Here is a 19132-nt window from a genome sequence, read left to right as displayed (position 1 = left end):
AATTGATGCTTTTAAACTATGGTGTTGGAGAAGACTCTTGAGAGTCCCTTGAACTGCAAGGAGATCCAACCAGTCCATTCTGAAGGAGATCAGTCCTGGGTGTTCTTTGGAAGGAATGATGCTAAAGCTGAAACTCCAATACTTTGGCCACCTCATGCGAAGAGTTGACTCATTGTGAAAGACTCTGATGCTGGGAGGGATTAGGGGCAGGAGGAGAAGGGGACAACAGAGGATGAGATGGCTGGATTGCATCACCAATTCGATGGACATGAGTTTGAGTGAACTCCGGGAGTTGGTGATGGACAGGGAGGCCTGGCGTGCTGCAATTCATGGGGTTGCCAAGAGTCGGACATGACTGAGCAACTGAACTGAACTGAACTGAGGAGTATATAACAGAAATGTATAGAAGATCTAATCATTTATACTTTGTATAAAACTATAGCAAGACTCTGTTAATCAGAATATGTGAATGATATACTTGAGAATAATATGGTGCAAGACTGAAAGAAAAACACTAAGATCTTTCATTTTTGATGCCCTTACTAAGAATTGATGCCCTTACTAAGTACTGCCTTTACAGACTGACTGAAAGATATGTTTTGTTTCTTCTAGCCCTCCAAGGGAAGCATTATTCCAGGATTACAGGTGAGGAGCCTGAGGCCCAGGGAGGATAAGTAACTTGTTCAAGGTCACATGGCTAATAAAAGACTGTGCCTGGGTACAAACCAGGTCAGTCTGATCCTGCACCTACTGTTCTTAATGTGCAGTTCATAGAAGGTAGAACGGCATAGTGGAAAGGCTTTGTAATCAGCCACAATGATGTCTACTAACTGATCTTCAGCAAGTGACACTTCTTTGTGGCTCAGTTTCCACAACTGCTAGAGAGGGATACCACCACAAAAGTGTTCTGATAAACGCCACAAGGGAGAGGTCTTCCTTTTGTCCACCAGTATACCCCAAATGCCTACAGCTTTTGGTCCTACTCTTGAATCAGTTATGCCTGGAACTTAGTAAGCACTCAATACATGGATAAAGGAGCCTGGTGGTCTACAGTCCATGGAGTGGCAAAGAGTGGGACACAACTGAGCAACTTCAGCACATACACACATAATACATGGTAATGTCCAAGTGCATCGTTAGTCATCTTCAATCCTAACCTCAGAGCACAGACTATAATAATGTGCTGTCTCCGATCTCATTTAATTCAAACACTAGAAAATTAGTACAGTATGCATATGCTGACATTTCTAATCTTTTAATCCAGTATTGATTCATGTCCATGGGCTTTGGAACATCTAAACAAATTTGTTGAATCCAACAATACAATAATTATTTTTATTGCTCTTTTTTTTTTTTTGCATTGAATTTTGAATGCCTTCTCTAAACATTCTAGCACATGTTTTTTCTTTTAAAGAATAATGAAAACAAAGAGTATGAAGTTTTGAAAGAATAGGCAGAATAAGTCTGTGTCATCAAAAACACAGTCTACAGATGCACCAGTGTAAGTAGCAGCTATGCTTAGTAGATCCTGGGAGTGAAAACAGTTTGGAACTAGAACTTTGTCCTTTTCCCATCATAGCACTGTGTTATTTTATCCCTCGCTGTCTATGTTTGCTCTGTAAATTCTACACTAAAATCCTGGGGCCTATGGAGACCCAGCGCATGAGCTACATTGGCCTGCCTATAAAATTAGCACCCATGCTCATTGTCCTTAGTACACAGCAAGAAAAGCTTGCCTTCTGTTGAAAATAGACTGACTAATGATATTTTACAATTTTTGAACCAAACACAAATTTTCACCAATCAGATCTGAAGCACAATGTATAGTATATATGTACATGGATCCTCTACTGTGGTTTTTTTTATTAACATATTATCTCATGTGTAGACTGACATTCTCACAATTGTTTTAATCTCTTCTGTATGTGTGATTTTGCCTCGTTTGCTATCTGTGATCTTAAATATGTATGCTCTCTTTTCCCCTTTATCGCCTTCATAGAGTTTAATCTTTTATTCATCAAATACCTAGCTTTTGCATTTGTTTATTCTTTGACTATTTTTGGTGAATTTTGCTAGAATGCTAGAATGTTTAGGAAAGGCATTCAAAATTTAACTATATCCCATTGATTTTCTTTTTCATTCCTTTTAAGTAGTTTGCAGTTTTTCTTTTGATTTCATCTTTCATCACACAATTGATTAAACATGTTCTTTTAGAGGGGGTTATTATATTTTGTTTTTTATTTCTATTTTTATAGAATCTTGATTTGAGAATGTGACTTTTATAATAATATTTTAAAATCTTTTTGCCACCAAGTAAATGATCAACCATCAGTGTGTTTAAGATATTTTTGAGGGACATATAGATCTATATGTGGAGAAGGAAATGGCAAGCCACTCCAGTACTCTTGCCTGGAGAATCCCATGGACAGAGGACCCTGGCAGGCTACAGTCCATGGGGTCACAAACAGTCGGACACAGCTGAGCAATTGACACATACACATGGGTCTATGTAAGTCTCTTAAATCAAATTTATCAATATTTATTCAGTTCCTTTATTTTTTATCTACTGAGTTCTAGTATGAAAGATACTGAAGCCTTCACTACAATTACTTTTCAGTTTCTCTTTGCATTTTTAATATTTTTCCTTTTAATATAATAGTTTGGTTCATACAGATGTTCATATAGACCAATATTTTCATTTTTTAAAAAATATGTATTTGATCCTTTCCATAGTTGCAGAAAAATTTTTTGATAAACTTAAGGCATTCATAATAAAAAATTATAACAAAATAGAATTTAGTTAAATGTAGTACTATGTTGCCAAAACTCAACAGTATCTGATATGCTAAAGCATTTAAAGCCACCTTTTAAAGTCAGATCTATGCTTTTTATTATTAAGCAAATGCTAATGAAAACACTGAGAAAAGACCTTAAAGATGAGAAAATTGAACATAAAGTTATGTTTTTGCTGCTGATAGAAAATCTAGAAAGTCAAAAAGTCTAGTAAAAAAAAAATCAACTAGACTTAATTTTATGATGTTAACATGGCTGCAACTAAGATAAATATACACCAACAATTGACTTTCTGTATTCTAAACAGAGAAACAATAGAAAGGTAAAGACTAGATATCTCTTCAAGAAAACTGGAAATATCGAGGGAACATTACCTAGGATGGGCACAGTAAAGGACAGAAATGGCAAGGACCTAACAGAAGCAGAAGAGATTTAAGAAGAGGTGGCAAGAATACACGAAGAACTATACAAAAAACATCCCAGTAACCCAGATAACCATGATGGTGTGGTCACTCACCTAGAGCCAGACATCCTGAAGTGTGAAGTCAAGTGGGCCTTATGAAGCATTACTATAAGCAATGTAAGTGGAGGTGACGGAATTCCAGCTGAGCTATTTCAAATCCTAAAAGATGATGCTGTTAAACTGCAGCACTCAGTATGCCAGCAAATTTGGAAAACTCAGCAGTGGCCACAGGACTGGAAAAGATCAGTTTTCATTCCAATCCCAAAGAAAGGCAATGCCAAAGAAGTACATGAACCGAGAACTTCATGATGTACAGGCTGGATTTAGAAAAGGCAGAGGAACCAGAGATCACATTGCCAGCATCCATTGGATCATAAAAAAGGCAAGAGAGTTCCAGAAAAACATCTGCTTCATTGACTACGCTAAAGCCTTGAACTGTGTGGAACACAACAATCTGCGGAGAATTCTGAAAGAGATGAGAATACCAGACCATCTCACCTGCCTCCTGAGGAACCTGTATGCAGGTCAGGAAGCAACAGTTAGAACCAGACATGGAAACAAAAAACTGATTCAAAGTTGGAAAAGAAGTATGACAAGGCTGTTTGTTGTCACCCTGCTTATTTAACTTCTATGGAGAGTACATCATGTGACATGTCTGGCTGGAAGTATCACAGGCTGGAATCAAGATTGCCAGGAGAAATAGCAACAATCTCAGATATGCAGATGATACCACTCTGATAGCAGAAAGTGAAGTGGAACTTAAGAGCCTCATGATGAGGGTTAAAGAGGAGAGTGAAAAAGCTGGCTTAAAACTCAGCATTCAAAAAACTTAAGATCATGGCATCTGGTCCCACCCCATAGAAGGAGAAAAAGTGGAAACGGTGACAGATTTTATTTTCTTGAGCTCTAAAACCACTGCAGACTGTGACGACTGCCATGAAATTTAAAAGATGCTTGTTCCTTGGAAAGTAAGCTATGACATACCTAGACAACATATATTAAAAAGCAGAGACATCACTTTGCTGACAAGGTCCATATAGTCAGAGCTGTGGTTTTTCCAGTAGTCATGTATGGATGTGAGAGATGGACTGTAAAGAAAGCTGAGCACCAAAGAATTGATGCTTTTGAACTGTGGTGCTGGAAAAGATCTTGAGAGTACCTTGGACTGCAAGGAGATCCAACCAGTCAATCCTAAAGGAAGTCAACCCTGAATATTCTTTGGAAGTACTGATGCTGAAACTGAGACTCCAGTACTTTGGCCACCTGATGTGAAGAGCCATCTCATTGGAAAAGACCCTGATGCTGGGAAAGACTGAGGGCAGGAAAAGGGGGCGGTAGAGGATGAGATGGTTAGAGAGAGTCACTGACTCAATGGACATGAGTTTGAGCAAACTCCGGGAGAGAGTAAAGGACACAGAAGTTCAGTGTGCTACATACAGTCCTTGGGGTCACAAAGAGTCGGACAGGACTTAATGACTGAACAACAAGCAGTGATTGCCTAAAAGCATTAAGTAGGAACATATATCCCATCCACTATAGTCCAAAGAATTATGAAATTATTTAGGAATAAATTTTAAAGAAAGTCACAAAAGTTTTGTGAAGAAACCTGAAGTCTTGTTGGAAGATAAACTAAGATTTGAGCAAATGGAAACACATTTTTCTTGAAAAAGCAATATAAAAGTGTCGGTTCTTTCAAAGTTCAGTTCAATTCAGTTGCTCAGTCATGTTCAACTCTTTGCAATCCCATGGACGCCAGCACGCCAGGCTTCCCTGTCCTTCACCAACTCCCAGAGACATGAGTTTTCATGTCCATTGACTCTGTGATACCATCCAATCATCCCATCCTTTGTCGTCCCCTTCTCCTCCTGCCTTCAATCTTTCTCAGCATCAGGGTCTTTTTCCATGAGTCAGTTCTTTACATCAGGTGGCCAAAGTACTGTGGTTTCAGTTTCAGCATTAGTCCTTCCCGTGAATATTCAGGACTGATTTCCTTTAGGATGGACTGGTTGGATCTCCTTGCAGTACAAGGGACTCTCAAAAGTCTTCTCCAACACCACAGCTCAACAGCATCAATTCTGCAGCACTCAGCTTTCTTTATAGTCCAACTCTCACTTTTAAAAGAAAGACAAGTTCTTTCAAAAGTATAATGTAAATATAATGCAAATACAATTTCAGGATAAGTTGAGAGGGGGGTGGTTTTTTGTGTTAGAATTGTGCATGTTAATTTGCTTCAGTTGTGTCCAACCCCTTGAGACCCTATGGACTGTAGCTCACCAGACTCCTCTGTCTATGGGGATTCTCCAGGCAAGAATACTGGAGTTGGTTGTCATGCCCTCCTCCAGGGGATCTTCCCAACCCAGGGATTGCACTCCTGTCTCTTAAGTCCCCTTAATTGGCAGGGTTATTTACCTGGTTGCTCTTTCTTGTGGTGCCAGCAGGAGCCCAGTACAGTGTGAAAAAGAAAGATTTGCTTTATTAGATATTAAGTAACTAAGGAAAGGAATAAACACAGCTCAGTGGAGCAGAAGAGAGAAAGGAGACTGGATAGCTGTATATTTGAGAATCTAATCTATGACTAGGTGGTATTTCAAAATAGTGGAAAAAAGAGTTACTTAATAAAGGGTGCTAGAAAAACAAATGTCTTGAAGGAAAGTAAAGGTGGGTTATAAAATTAAATGAAAAATGTTTTTTCATCTTGTAGAAAACTACAAAGTATACAAACAGTCTAGTTGCTGGAAAAATAAAGATAGGAATCTAAAAGCTAGAACGGAAAAAATAATGAACTTGTATAGACACAGACACCCACACATATTGGAAGTATGCCATAAACAATGGCAACAGATAACGGATTTATAAAACTATGCAACAAAGAATACAGAGTATTAATCATCCATGGTAAAGAACAAGTTTTGCAAATTGACTAGACAGAGACAAACAGCCCATAGGAACTGGATAAAAGACATAAAGCTACATTTCATAGACAGCAACAAAATAAACCCATCAGTGATCAGGGAAACACTAGTGTCAGATGACCAAAACTGGTATAAAAGATTTAGAACATGTATAAAGAGGTCTTAAATCCGTAAGATGACAAATCACTGAATCCCAAAACCTGTAGGGATAACCCTAGTGTATATACCCAGTGATATGTTGTTTTATCTAACCAAAGACATACAAATTAAAACAAAAATGACATATTTTGGCAACTTTCTAAAAGTAGCAATTGCAAGCATTAGTAAAAGTGTGAAAAAGAAAGCACCATCATACATTTCTTGTGTGTTTTTATTAAACTGACCTTTCTGGGGGTCAGTTTCCCATATGCAGCAAAAGCCTATTCATATTCTTTGATCCAGCAATTTAACTTACTGGAATTTACCCTATAAAATCCTTATTATTACAAAGATATCTATTTAAATATTGATATTTAATATTATGTGAAAACAAATATCTGATAAAGTAATTTTTAATGTGTACACATCTATAAAATGATATTTTAGAAAATTATAATGGCATGAATGGGAAGTACATGTAACAGTTATAAAACAGTATATACAGTATGATCTCATTTTTGAAAGTTTATGTATCTTTTTTTGAGGCATATGTTTTATATACATGTGTGCATATGAGTGTATGTGTCTGTCCGTCCTCAGCAAGTGCTATATTGTTATTCACATCTCGCCTTGATGATCTTCTAATGCACCAGTATTGTTGAATTATGGAAAATGTCAACAGGTTCCCATTGTACCTAGAAAATAAAACTTGTTTTGAAGTTCCATCGGAAGAGAGAGATTTATAATTGAAAAGATTCATGCATTTACACAGAAAACAAAAAGTTCAACAGATTTAGGATAGGAAAGTGAAAATATGTCTCTCTAAAATTGTAGGTAAGAGCTGAATTCCTGGATAAGCATGATTCACAGGGATACCGTTTTTAGTGTCATCTTTCAGCTGAAGGTTGCTTTTTAAGTGCAGAATGGTTCTTTCTTAGAAAAAGAGTAGACACTAACTTCAACTTATTAAAAACAGTAACAGCAACATGGGACAAGAGACCAGTGATCCTAGAGCACAAGTCATCAGCTTCTAATTCTAAATGCCATCAGAGGATTCAATTTCTATGCTGAGCTTAAAATGTCCAAGAGATGAGTTATTAGGGTTGGAAAAGAAAGTGCATCAGGAGATAAATTGGGACCTTGATGCACTTGCTTGATATGCTTGGACTTACCTGGAGAGCCAAGGTCAGCACCTAAATGACTTGAGTTCTCTACTGGGGAGAGGAGTGGACAGAATATTAGACAGTAGACCTCAGTGTCACTACAAGAGACTTGTCTGTCTCCCATAGAAAGAGGAAATATAGAGTAAAATGGAAGGTAAAGGATAGCACCCGAAACCAAACAGGTGCTGTCGGTGACCTTACCATGTGAGGAATAACAGAGTTTGAGCACACACCTGCCAAGCCCTTCTGTAGGCATCCTGCAGTCTTGTTCCCAACTGATCTTTACAAAGCCCTATGAGGGTCGCTACTGTTTTCATTTGCATTTACAGATGAGGCTTCTTGTGAACTTGCCAAGTCATAGAGCTGATAAGAGGTAGGGCTGGAAGCCTCCTGACACCACCTTTTGTTCCATATGCATCCAATTTGTACAGAAGGAAAAATGAACAATGTTCCTACGAGGGAACAGTAATGTTTTCTCTAACAAAGAAAATGGTACTGTTTGAGCCTTAATACTAGTTGGTTTTAAGTGATTCATGCATGCCCCATTATTTTGACGCTGAAAGATTTCTTCTTTATTGGTATTTCTTGTCTAAATATATCCAAATCTGTCCATTCAAAGCTGTTCTTCAAAGTGTACAGACTAGTGTCGGTCTGTCATGCTTATTTTTAGACATGTACTATTCAGTATCAAAGTGGCACAGTGAATGACTGCTTAGGTACTAACTCCCACTTTTATCCTGTTTTTTTTTTTTCAATCTAATAAAGTAGTGCACAAAACCAGTGACCTCAGCATTTTAACACAAACACATCTTAAATGACAAGCTGCTTTATTGAAAACTCTCCAATACATATAGGTAGATTTATGGATCTAGATCTAATAGAAAGTATATGTATAATTTTTTAAAAGCACGCATTAAAATGAAATTCTAAATTTTTGTATATTTTGCATACATTTGATTATGGTACAGGGAAAGAAAAAACACTTGTTATCAACTTCATTAAAGTTGTCCAACTCTTTGCAACCCCATGACTGTCCAGTCCATGGCATTCTCCAGGCCAGAAAACTGGAATAGGTAGCCTTTCCCTTTTCCAGGGGATCTTCACAACCCAGGGATCGAACCCAGGTCTCCCATATTGCTGGCAGATTCTTTACCATCTGACCCACCAGGGAAGCCCAAGAATACTGGAGTGGGTAGCCTATCCCTTCTCCAGTGGCTCTTCCTGACCCAGGAATTGAACCGGGGTCATCTGCATTGCAGGAAGATTCTTTACCAGCTGAGCTACAGGAAAAGCCCCATTAAAGATCACTTTGGATTAAAAAAGAAAGAAAAATAACATTTCTGTTTTTCTGCCACTGAACTGTATAATTCAATCTGGGCAAACTGGGATTTCTTCTCTTGGTCCTTTCCATTTTAAACATACAGATGTGTAAAGACTTGGCCCTCCCCCATTCCTGGTGAGTAGAGCTCTGCTGATAATCATTGGCCCCCTTGCTATTTGGGGAGAACTGCTCTTTGCATAGGACATTCATGAAGTCTAGTAATACCTTTTAAACTTCTATTGGTTAAACACAACTGAAGTATTAAGAATTCCCCCAGTCTCAGTCTGAGACTGAAAATTAAGACTTGGAATATTAAGCAAGTGCTTTTTCTGTTCTAGAGAACAAACATCTCTGGACCCAGCTGAGTGTTGTTCTTCTAACAGAATGGTTGCTTTTCAAAATAATACTCAAGTATGAAACTGTCCAGTAGACACAGTATCAGAAACAGCAGATCCATTTTCTAAGTCCCATGTAGGCAGAGAGCATCTATATTTTTAATTTAAACTATCTAAAAAGTTGACTCATTGGAAAAGACTCTGATGCTGGGAGGGATTGGGGGCAGAAGAAGGGGATGACAGAGGATGAGATGGCTGGATGGCATTACTGACTCAATGGACATGAGTCTGAGTGAACTCCAGGAGTTGGTGATGGACAGGGAGGCCTGGCGTGCTGCGATTCATGGGGTCGCAAAGAGTCGGACACAACTGAGCAACTGAACTGAACTGAAAAAGCAATACAGTCTTCTAAGAATGGCTTTTACTGATGGCAACCATCATGATTCACATACTAAAACGTCTCTTGTTCTCGTACCAGAAAATATAAAGGTAGTGTAACTTCTTTGTCATTGCCGGAGCTTATCTGAATCTATTATGCATTGTTTTAGCTATTATAAATTGGTAAACGAAATAAAGGCACATCTCAACTTTTGACTATCCATTTCGTTACTGTCACTTATATATGAACCAAGCTCTGCAAGCCTGCCTACCCCTGGGAGGAAGATACCTTGTCTGGTAGTAAGGACTCCCCTCCCCTGGTAGTAGAGGCCCCAGGGCAGGAGGTCTTGAAGAGATGGTGTGAAAAGTAACCTCTTTTCTTAGCAGTCTTATGTTGATAGAACTCAACATAATTAAAATAATATCTTAATAGTATTTTAAATACTATTAAATATAAATAGGATTTAAATACTATTTAATACTATTTTAATTATGTTGAGTTCTATCATTCCACAGTTCTAAATGCCAAACAAGCAACTTATAGAAATTTCTGGAATATTGCCTTTTTGTAAAGTGATCTCCCAACACCCTCACCCAAGATTGTTGTAATTCTTTCAGAACCAAGAATTCACAGAACCAAGTTGCAGAAAGATCCAATGGAGCCAGTCAGTCTCATTAACTGAATATAGAAGTTGTAGCAGATGCTAACATTTAAGAACTTCCCATGTGCCAGTCCTATGCAGAGAGCCTTGTGTATAAAAGTTCACTAAATTGTTTTAACAGCCTCATGCAGAAGGCATGATAATTCCCTCCTGTATCTTTAGATGAGAAGATAGACTATAGATATTAGTAAAATATGTGTTTCTCTAAGTTCAGGGCAGCATGTTCTAAGCAGTCAAAGACATGGTCCTGCCCTTAAGATTCTTGTTTTCCTGGGACACTGGGTTCTCGTGAGCTTCTCATACTGTCCTGCAGGATGGCGGGTGAATGCCCAAATGAGCACATCAAAACATATGTCTTAAGCACTCACTGCAGGCAAGACCACTTGGCCTGAATACATAAGGAAACTCTTCTTAGAGCCCTTAGAATTTGAGCTGGTCATTGAATAAAGCTGAGATAAAATATTTCAGGGAAAGAGTCTGAAATATTTGAGGCAGAGCAGTGTCCTTGGCCACTTTGTGAAATAATAGTTTGAACATTTGTCTTATGTGGAAGACATACGGTCTGTAATTGGTGTCTTCAGGGCCCAGAAGAGCAGTGCCCTGGACAGTGGTTTAAAGAAGATGCTTGAATGCAGTATTTTCCCCACTATCCATGCTGGCATCTGTGGACTCGGTTCAGTTCAGTCCCTTAGTCATGTCCAACTCTTTGTGACCCCATGAACCACAGCACGCCAGGCCTCCCTGTCCATCACCAGTTCCTGGAGCTTGCTCAAACTCATGTCCATTGAGTTGGTGATGCCATCCAACCATCTCATCCTCTGTCGTCCCCTTCTCCTGCCCTCAATCTTTCCCAGCATCAGGGTCTTTTCAAATGAGTCAGCTCTTCGCATCAGGTGGCCAAAGTATTGGAGTTTCAGCTTCAACATTAGTCCTTCCAGTGAACACCCAGAACTGATTTCCTTTAGGATGGACTGGTTGGATCTCCTTGCAGTCCAAGGGACTCTCAAGAGTCTTCTCCAACACCACAGTTCAAAAGCATCAATTCTTTAGTGCTCAGCTCTCTTTATAGTCCAACTCTGACATCCATACACGACCACTGGAAAAACCATAGCCTTGACTAGACGGACCTTTGTTGACAAAGTAATGTCTCTGCTTTTTACTCAAAGCTAAATTCATGTTAGAGCCCGACATGCTAGTGTTATGATTCATTAACAGCCACAGCAGCTAACATTTGTTGAGCGCTTAGTACATATCAGATCCTTTTTTGTGTTTTTACTTATCTCATTTATTCCTCACAACAACCTATGAGGTAATTTATAGATCTAGGAGCTAATAAATAAACCACAGAGATTAATTCATTCACTTACTAAGAAGCAGAGCTAAGATTTGAACCCAAGCAGTCTGCCTCCACAGCCCTCATGCTCTGCACTACAATACATCTAGAATTTTTTTCACAGAACATTTCTGTAAGTGGTACCATCTCTGTCCCCAAACTCACTGTATGTATTTTGAGCAGACACTTGTCTGTGTGCACACACACACCTCCTACCCTACAGATTGCTAAGAGGAATGCAGAAAGGACATCTTCAGATTCTTACTACTATATAGTATGTATTCTATAGACTTTGCTACCAATTTGTGATAATACAAGGATTATGGTTCTGGTTGGTGGGCATCGATGAACAGGCTCTGAGTTCTGCAGGTAGAGGGGGCACTAAAACCTCAAACTCACTTGTCAGGGAAAAGTTTGATCAATACAGAGCAGGGTAATCATGATTAATGTTGAACTGACAAAGGGTTGATCAATTTGTAATGCAGGTGAGGTTAACAGGTAAGACATATTATATTACCACCTTAGTGGATGTATCGAGCTCAGTGTACCAGTGAGAATTGGTCTTTGGATGCCTGACCAGACAGCCTTCCTTCCTATGGGTAGGTTCCTACTACAGCCCACCAGGTCGGAGTCAACCAGCCTTTTCTCAAACAGTGGACACATCACCTTTTGACAGTTGTTAAACATTTTCCTGTGGTCTCTCACCACAGGACCCATTTCCCTCCTCTGAAGCCGAATAGGCCAGGCCTCGTTTTCCCCCCAGGCTGTCAGGCACGAGTGCCCTGGAGTTGCCTCCGCCAGCCTTTCATTGCCTCCTCTGCCACCAGGTAAACAGCGCACAGCGTCCCGAAAGGACTTCCCTTCAGTTTTGAGTCTAAACCATGTTGATACAGGTACTCTCATTTCTTATGACATAGCTCTTAAGGGCTGAGTATTTTATAAGACAGTTCTGAAACCAGATTGAAATCTAGTCCTTTCCCTAAAGTAAATCACAAAGGAGAGGAGGCTGACTGCCAGCATTTACAGAGAAACTGAGCACAAACTAATGGTTCAGGAGGAAGGGAAACATGGTGATATAAGGTGGGGAAGTTGCTTCATATCTTTGTTGTTCTTAAGATTGAGGTAAAATTTGGAGAGAGTGAAACTGCACAGGTCTTAAATGTACCATTTCATGGAATCCAAACTCTTAAGATACAGAATGTCTCTGCACCCCCCCCAGGCCCCCCCTCCCCCGAAAATTTCCTCATTCTCCCTTCCCACCAGTCCCCACCCCCACATGCAACTACTGTTCTGATTTCCACCACAGGTTAATTTTGCCTACATCATAGAGTTCTATGATGAATCAAGAGTTCACATCAAAAGTCTCTCACCGAAGATAACTTGGTATGGAAGAAAGCAACATTCAGAGATTATGCATCAACACACTGTGTGTCCTTGGGCCAAAAACTTAACCTCCCTGGGCCTCTTACAGGATTCCATGGGTGATCCTCTTGATTCTTTAAAGATGGCACTCTAGTCACATTTCTGATCTCAGAGATCCCCTCTTTCCCCAGTCCGTTCAAGAACCCCAAACAGAAATAAACCTGGGCTCATTCAACCCCCTCCAGTTGAGCACTCTGTCAGGTCAGTCCTTCCTTGTGATGTGTTTTGAACACCTCACTTCCTTTAGGCCCTACCTCCTCTTCATTTCTTGCCTTGTAATGACCAAACTACTCTTCTAACCTCTTTGCCCCTGGTCCTCTCCAAACTATTCTTGTTACTGCTCTCAAGCTAACCCCTGCTCAAATGAAACAAATTCTGGTTCCTTATCTATTTAAAATGCTTAAGAGGTTCTCTATCACCTACAGACTTGAGTTCCCATCCTCAAGGTTGACAGTGAGGGTCCTCACTGGATGCCTCCAGCCCAGTCAGTGCCTTCAGCCCTCCAGTGCTGTCTGCTGGGAGGTTCACCTGCGATGGCTTCCCTTTAGGACACTGCTTGCCTGCCTCCCTGACACTGCTGTGAGCTCTGGAGTGAAGTTAGGGATTGGCGTTTTTTGATCACTTCTCCATCTCCAGCACCTGGCATATGACTTTGCTGAAAACATTTAACCCCACAGTAACTAAACAATGAAATTTGTAAGGATGATGGCATACTAAGTCAGGGTCTCATTCAGTCTCTGAATTTGACTTCACACTGATGTTTCTAGAAATTAAAAAGTCATATGGAAGTTTTCAGGCATGTCTCTGACCACTGTATCAACTCTGACACGGGGTTTTTCTTTCCAGTAGCCTTCATAGTGATATTGGGTCAAAAGTAAGAAAGTTTTTTATTTGGAGAGAGGGTGTCTATTGATAGGAGATCTCTAAACAGTGAATCCTGTTGGTGGAGAAGAGCTGCGTTCTTTAATTCCTATCTCAAATCTAATTTAAGGTGCTTATCTATTTAATTCTTGAATGGCAGATTGTTATTTCTAGGAACAAAGATAATTTCTTTCTAAAGGTCTTTGTGGTAATTAGCAAGCAGATAAAAAACTAAGTGACGGGTAAATATTGATGCAAGTGCCCAGGAACACAGGTATTTATAGCCCTTGTTTGTTCATCTTGGTTCACTCTGTCCTGATTTTTTTTTTCCCCTGCCTTCAGTGTGAATCAGCATTGCTGTCCAAATGGATCTTTACTCTGTCTGTATTTTTATCTTTTCCAAAACCTAGGTAAGAACCTTGACGCCGTCCATGACATCACGGTGGCGTACCCTCACAACATTCCCCAGACGGAGAAGCACCTCCTCCTCGGGGACTTTCCCAAGGAGATCCACTTCCACGTCCACCGGTACCCCGTGAACACCCTCCCCGAGTCCAAGGAGGACCTCCAGCTCTGGTGCCACAAGCGGTGGGAGGAGAAAGAAGAGAGGCTGCGCTCCTTCTATCAAGGGGAGAAGAATTTTTCCTTCACAGGGCAGACGGCCGTTCCTCCTTGCAAGTCAGAGCTCAGGGTCCTGGTGGTCAAATTTCTCTCCATCCTCTACTGGACCCTGTTCAGCCCTACAATGTGCCTGTTCATCTACCTGTACAGTCTTGTCCGGTGGTATTTTATCATCATCATTGTCATCTTCGTGCTGCAGGAGAGAATATTTGGTGGACTGGAGATCCTCGAACTTGCATGTTACCGCTTCTTACACAAACAGCCACATTTAAACGCAAAGAAAAACGAGTAAGATGGTTAAGGTTCACGGCGGAAAAGCCTAGGGCATATTTCAGAAATGTTCTAAGCCTTTGTAAATGGAGATGCATTTTTGCATGACTGTGTCAAATATTTCTTACAACCGTCCTTATTTGTTAAAGATATTTTGCACTTAGTTTTGTGGAACAATATTGCTACACACATGATTTTTTTTTCTTTTTAAATCTCTGAATGTAATTTCAACACTGTGTAGCAGGGAGCGATGGCGGCAAAACTAACGCGGGCCGGAGTTAAACAATCATCAGGCTGTTAGCAGTCAAGGTACACAGATATTTTACAGGTCCAGTCCTGCTTCCTGACAAATTCCCCAGATGGGAGGCAGAGCTGAAGCTCCTGAGCACCAGCCCAGGTCAAGTGCTGGCACTTGACTGTGGAGGTGAGAGACCTTCCACCCAGCTCCCTCTCGGCGCTGTCCCTGCACCCCTATCCATGCCAATCAAACCCTTGCATCCTTCCTTAAGACCAGAAGACAAAAACCCCTTCTCCTTAAGCTGAACAAACATTTTGATAGGAAGCCCTTCATTATTCATGAAGCCTTGGCATTTAGCCTTGCACTGACCGAGACATCAGAAAACCACCGGTGCCCTTTTCTCACGCAGAAAATAAGACCTAGACGAGTCTCAGGGAGCAACCACAGGCTCTCCACTCAGAAACCTTAGTTTAAATTTTTAAAGCTCAGAGTTCAAACAATTCAGTTCTTCACTTCTGTGTACCTTTGCATATTTAGCACTTGTTTCATTACAGCGTGTTGGCAGGTGTCACTTTTCTGCATTAACAATGGTATACATCAAAGTCACTTACCTTTTTGAGAACATTCTGGTATTGCCATCAGAAACTCACTTTTGAAGTTGTGTCTTAGTTGAAATATTTCTTTAAAACCTGCCACAAAAAGGAAGGTTATTGTATCTTCTACATGTGCATGTGTGTCTAACCTCTGCCACTAAATCAACAACAAAAACACTTGCAGACAGGGCCATGATGGTTTAATCTAAATTATTCAACCCTTGTAGCCTTGACAAATTTTATTAAAATCAAAATGGTGACAAAAATGAATCCTTTCTTAATGATAGGGATCTCTCTCTTTTTTAGTCTCAGGCTTCCTCTTTCACTAGTAAAATTTAAGCCCACTTTTGACCAGTTGTTCTCCTAAATATTCCTGTCGTTTGGAGTCAGTGGAAAATCCAGCAAGCCAACAGTACCAGTCTCCTTCTGAGGCAAAAAAAAAAAAAAAAGAAATGTGGTCGAGGTTTCCACTCCACTGGAGCCTTGCAATTACTTTTTAAATTTATTTATTTATTTAGTCCGAATGGGAATGCTGGTCAGAGTAGCAGAAAAGATGGGGCAATTAAAAGTCTTGTGCTGTAAAGCAAACCTGCCTGCTTATTCCTGCCTTGAACCAGCCTCAAACACTCTTTCTAGCTTGGTATACTCTTGGCGCAAGTGCTTTCTCAGTGATGTCTTATTTTTGCTGGACGGTGATTTCCATCCAGTGAACAGTGGACACAGGCATCGCCAGGAAAGGCAAGCACGCTGTGAGCTGGACTTACCAGGCAGACTCTTCTGGAAGGTCCTGGTTGCAGCAGCCCTCTGTCAGCACACCACCTTCACTTGGAGAGTTCTAACTAGTGCCTCTACTGAAGGCCCAGCCTATTTAACTCCTCCCCCAAGGCTGTTTTCAGTACTGCTGGGGCTTCTGATTCGTTACTACCCACATCTGCTCCAGACCCAGCTCTTCAGTGGTTTTTAAGGTGGTTATTTTTTTTAAACCTCTCCCCCGCCCCAACCCCCAATGAAAGAAGTTTTTAATTTAGGTCTTTCTCAGACTTCTTCTAGTTATGTTTGGAAACAAGAAATAGTTTAGCAATCAGGATTGCCTTTGTCCTGGGTGAGAGAGAGGCCGCACTTTATACCCTACAGGTGTTAGTAATGTAGGCGGTTAACCCTTCCTCCAAGCTTCCCATGGCTCCTCTGGCTTTAATGGCCGGTCCTCTTTAACTCTCTGAAACCTGTAAAGCGGGAACTCTTCCTTTTTAAAACATGATTTCTTTTGGTCTTTAAAAAAACAAACATATTTTATGATAAAATGCAAGCCCCTTTTTTAGTGCCCAGAACTCATAAGCCCAGAAACTGAGATACTGTACTTGCTCTAAGACTTAGAAGTGGTAACTTTAAAAAGAAAAAAGTTGCCTTTTGGGGGTGTTTTTTTGTGTGTTTAGGGGGGGGTGTTTTGTTTGTGTTTTTAGAGGGGGCCGGGAGGGGGTTGCAATAAGGCTTCTTTTAAAATTGTAATTATTTGTTTTCCTACCCATCTTTTTATTCTCTTCTTTAAAGAAATATATGGTCCATGATTTGGGCTCTAAAACGGATAGCAAGAAGAGATTAGTAGTGTCAAGTAGAGGTTAATGCAGCTTCAGTCCTGCCTGGCCCCAGGAAGGAGCCCCTCCCAACCTCCCACCCTCCCTCTGGACTCAGCAGCCCCTTGTCTGGCTGCATATGGGCCCTCGCCTCCATCTTAGAGCCCTTTCAGTCCATCAAAAGTAAACTCAGCGGAGTTTGAAATGTTTACAGTGCTGTGTGTCCACTTGTCACATCGTTCCCATTTGGAAACGTTTTCAATAAAGCGAGTGTGGTTTATGGGGGACGTGAAAGATTACACTTAAAATAGGAACCTACAAGGAAGGGCGCTGATGAGGCCACAAGTTTTCCCACCAGGCCTCTCTGATGAAACAAGCCAAAGGAATTGTAAAATTCAGGGGAAGAACGTGGTGGAAGACTGAAAGAAAAATAAATGTCAGAGCCCATAATTTAAAGCCCTTCGTAAAATCCTTTCCTTGTTTGTCATGCTACTAAAACACAGCTTCCTCTTGAGTCACTTTGAAATGAGTTACGTCCACAGCCCCAGGTCAGACGTTGTCGACCGTCGGCAGCTGAAACTCCAGGGAGACGTTGCCATCTCACCCGGACTTCACGCGCCTGACCGTGCTGCCCTTGTGCACTTTTATAACAGAGACTAATGGAGGGAGCCTGTTGGTATTAAACTGTTTACATTTCTTTATATAAATAATGTGCTTTCAGTGCCTTAGTTACAGGTCCCTTTCTTTTTCTTGTTCCAAGAATCCTGCAGTGTGTCTCTTAGGTAAAAGTCTCTTTGCTATTCACTGGGAGAAATATGGTTTATAGAACACTGGTCACTGTGGTCAGTACTACTTTATGATGACATCTGGAAAAGAGAACTTGATGCTGAGGGTAGTGGTTGCCTCAGGGCTGTGATTTCTATTGTAGAAAACAAAGATGCTCTTGTCACATGACGAACTTCAGATTAGATACGGCCCTAAAGTTGTCTTGTGCCAACCTTCTATTCTTATCTCAGAAGAGAAATCTTGCTTTTGGTAATTCATTTTTTAAAAAAGATCATTATGTGCAAAACACTAGGTTTTAAAAATAACTCACAGAATGGCCTTAGTTTTCAATGTCCACTGGTATGTTTGTGAGTTGTGGTCTCTAGTATCCATCCCAGAATAAAGTGGAATGAATTGAATAGAGTTTACATGTGTGTTGGACTTCTGTTCGTGCAGAGATGACTGAGTGTCATCATTACAGTCTCGCCATGTGTCCTGTTGGGGAAGAGCTGATCAGTTAGGACTCTCTTTCACGGATGTTTGAAACAAAATGCCAGAGCAAAAAGGGGATATAATGCCTTCATCCTTGAAAAAGCCCAGGGGCCACAGCCGAATTCAGGGCTCAGTGAATGTCCCCAGAACATTCTCTCCCTCCATCTCTCAGTTCAGCCTGAGGGGAATGTGGTCGTTCCACAAAAGGGGGGCTCAACGGGAAATATCCACATCAGCAGCTATAAGAGGCAAGTGGGGCTCTACTCATTGCTCCTCCACTGTCAGGGAAGCTGGAACGAGGAAGGCAAACCTTTTACCAAAGCCTGACAAGTGCGTAAAAACATACTTAGCCAACAGACACAAAGTCTTGGGACTTAAGGGAAGCAGAATATGCCCACCCCAATATATGCATATAGGCACTCAGGGCATGCCACCCCACATAGACCACGTTGGTATGTTGATTATTTTCAGTTGTAGGAACTTGAAAAATAGCAAATACAGGGAAGGCCTATCTCTGAACTCCCCTTTTCTACCTAAAGAGATCCTCCGAAAGGAACTCAGTTTCCATAAACCCCCTCCCTGGCGGTGTCATCAAACTGACTGACTCTTGTCACAGGAGAGGAGAGAACACACCCACACACTTTGTCACAAAAGGCCATACTCCCCACCCCACCCCCACACCCCCATCTATTCCAAGGTCCCATCTTTCCTGCTCACCATTCACTCTCCCCTAAGAAGGTTACTTTCTCCCTCCCCTTTCCATTAAGCAGTATTTCAGCCTGGATTCTAAGCCACCTCAGG

General features: G+C 40.8%; 1 protein-coding gene across 2 annotated transcripts in view; it reads left to right on the top strand.

Annotated features, from left to right (window-relative positions):
• Positions 1-18263, top strand: part of LCLAT1 (lysocardiolipin acyltransferase 1) — a 193072-nt gene extending 174809 nt beyond the window's left edge. For both annotated transcript variants that reach the window (XM_040224147.1, XM_040224146.1), the window contains one exon: positions 14192-18263. In XM_040224147.1, the coding sequence (XP_040080081.1) occupies positions 14192-14694 (503 nt within the window). In that variant the 3' untranslated portion in view covers positions 14695-18263. The remainder of the gene's footprint in view (positions 1-14191) is intronic.
• Positions 18264-19132: the final 869 nt, after the last annotated feature.

This window comes from Oryx dammah, unplaced genomic scaffold, assembly GCF_014754425.2.
Source record: "Oryx dammah isolate SB20612 unplaced genomic scaffold, SCBI_Odam_1.1 HiC_scaffold_25, whole genome shotgun sequence".
NCBI classification, from domain to species: Eukaryota; Metazoa; Chordata; class Mammalia; order Artiodactyla; family Bovidae; genus Oryx; species Oryx dammah.
This window is presented reverse-complemented; position numbering and strand designations above follow the sequence as displayed.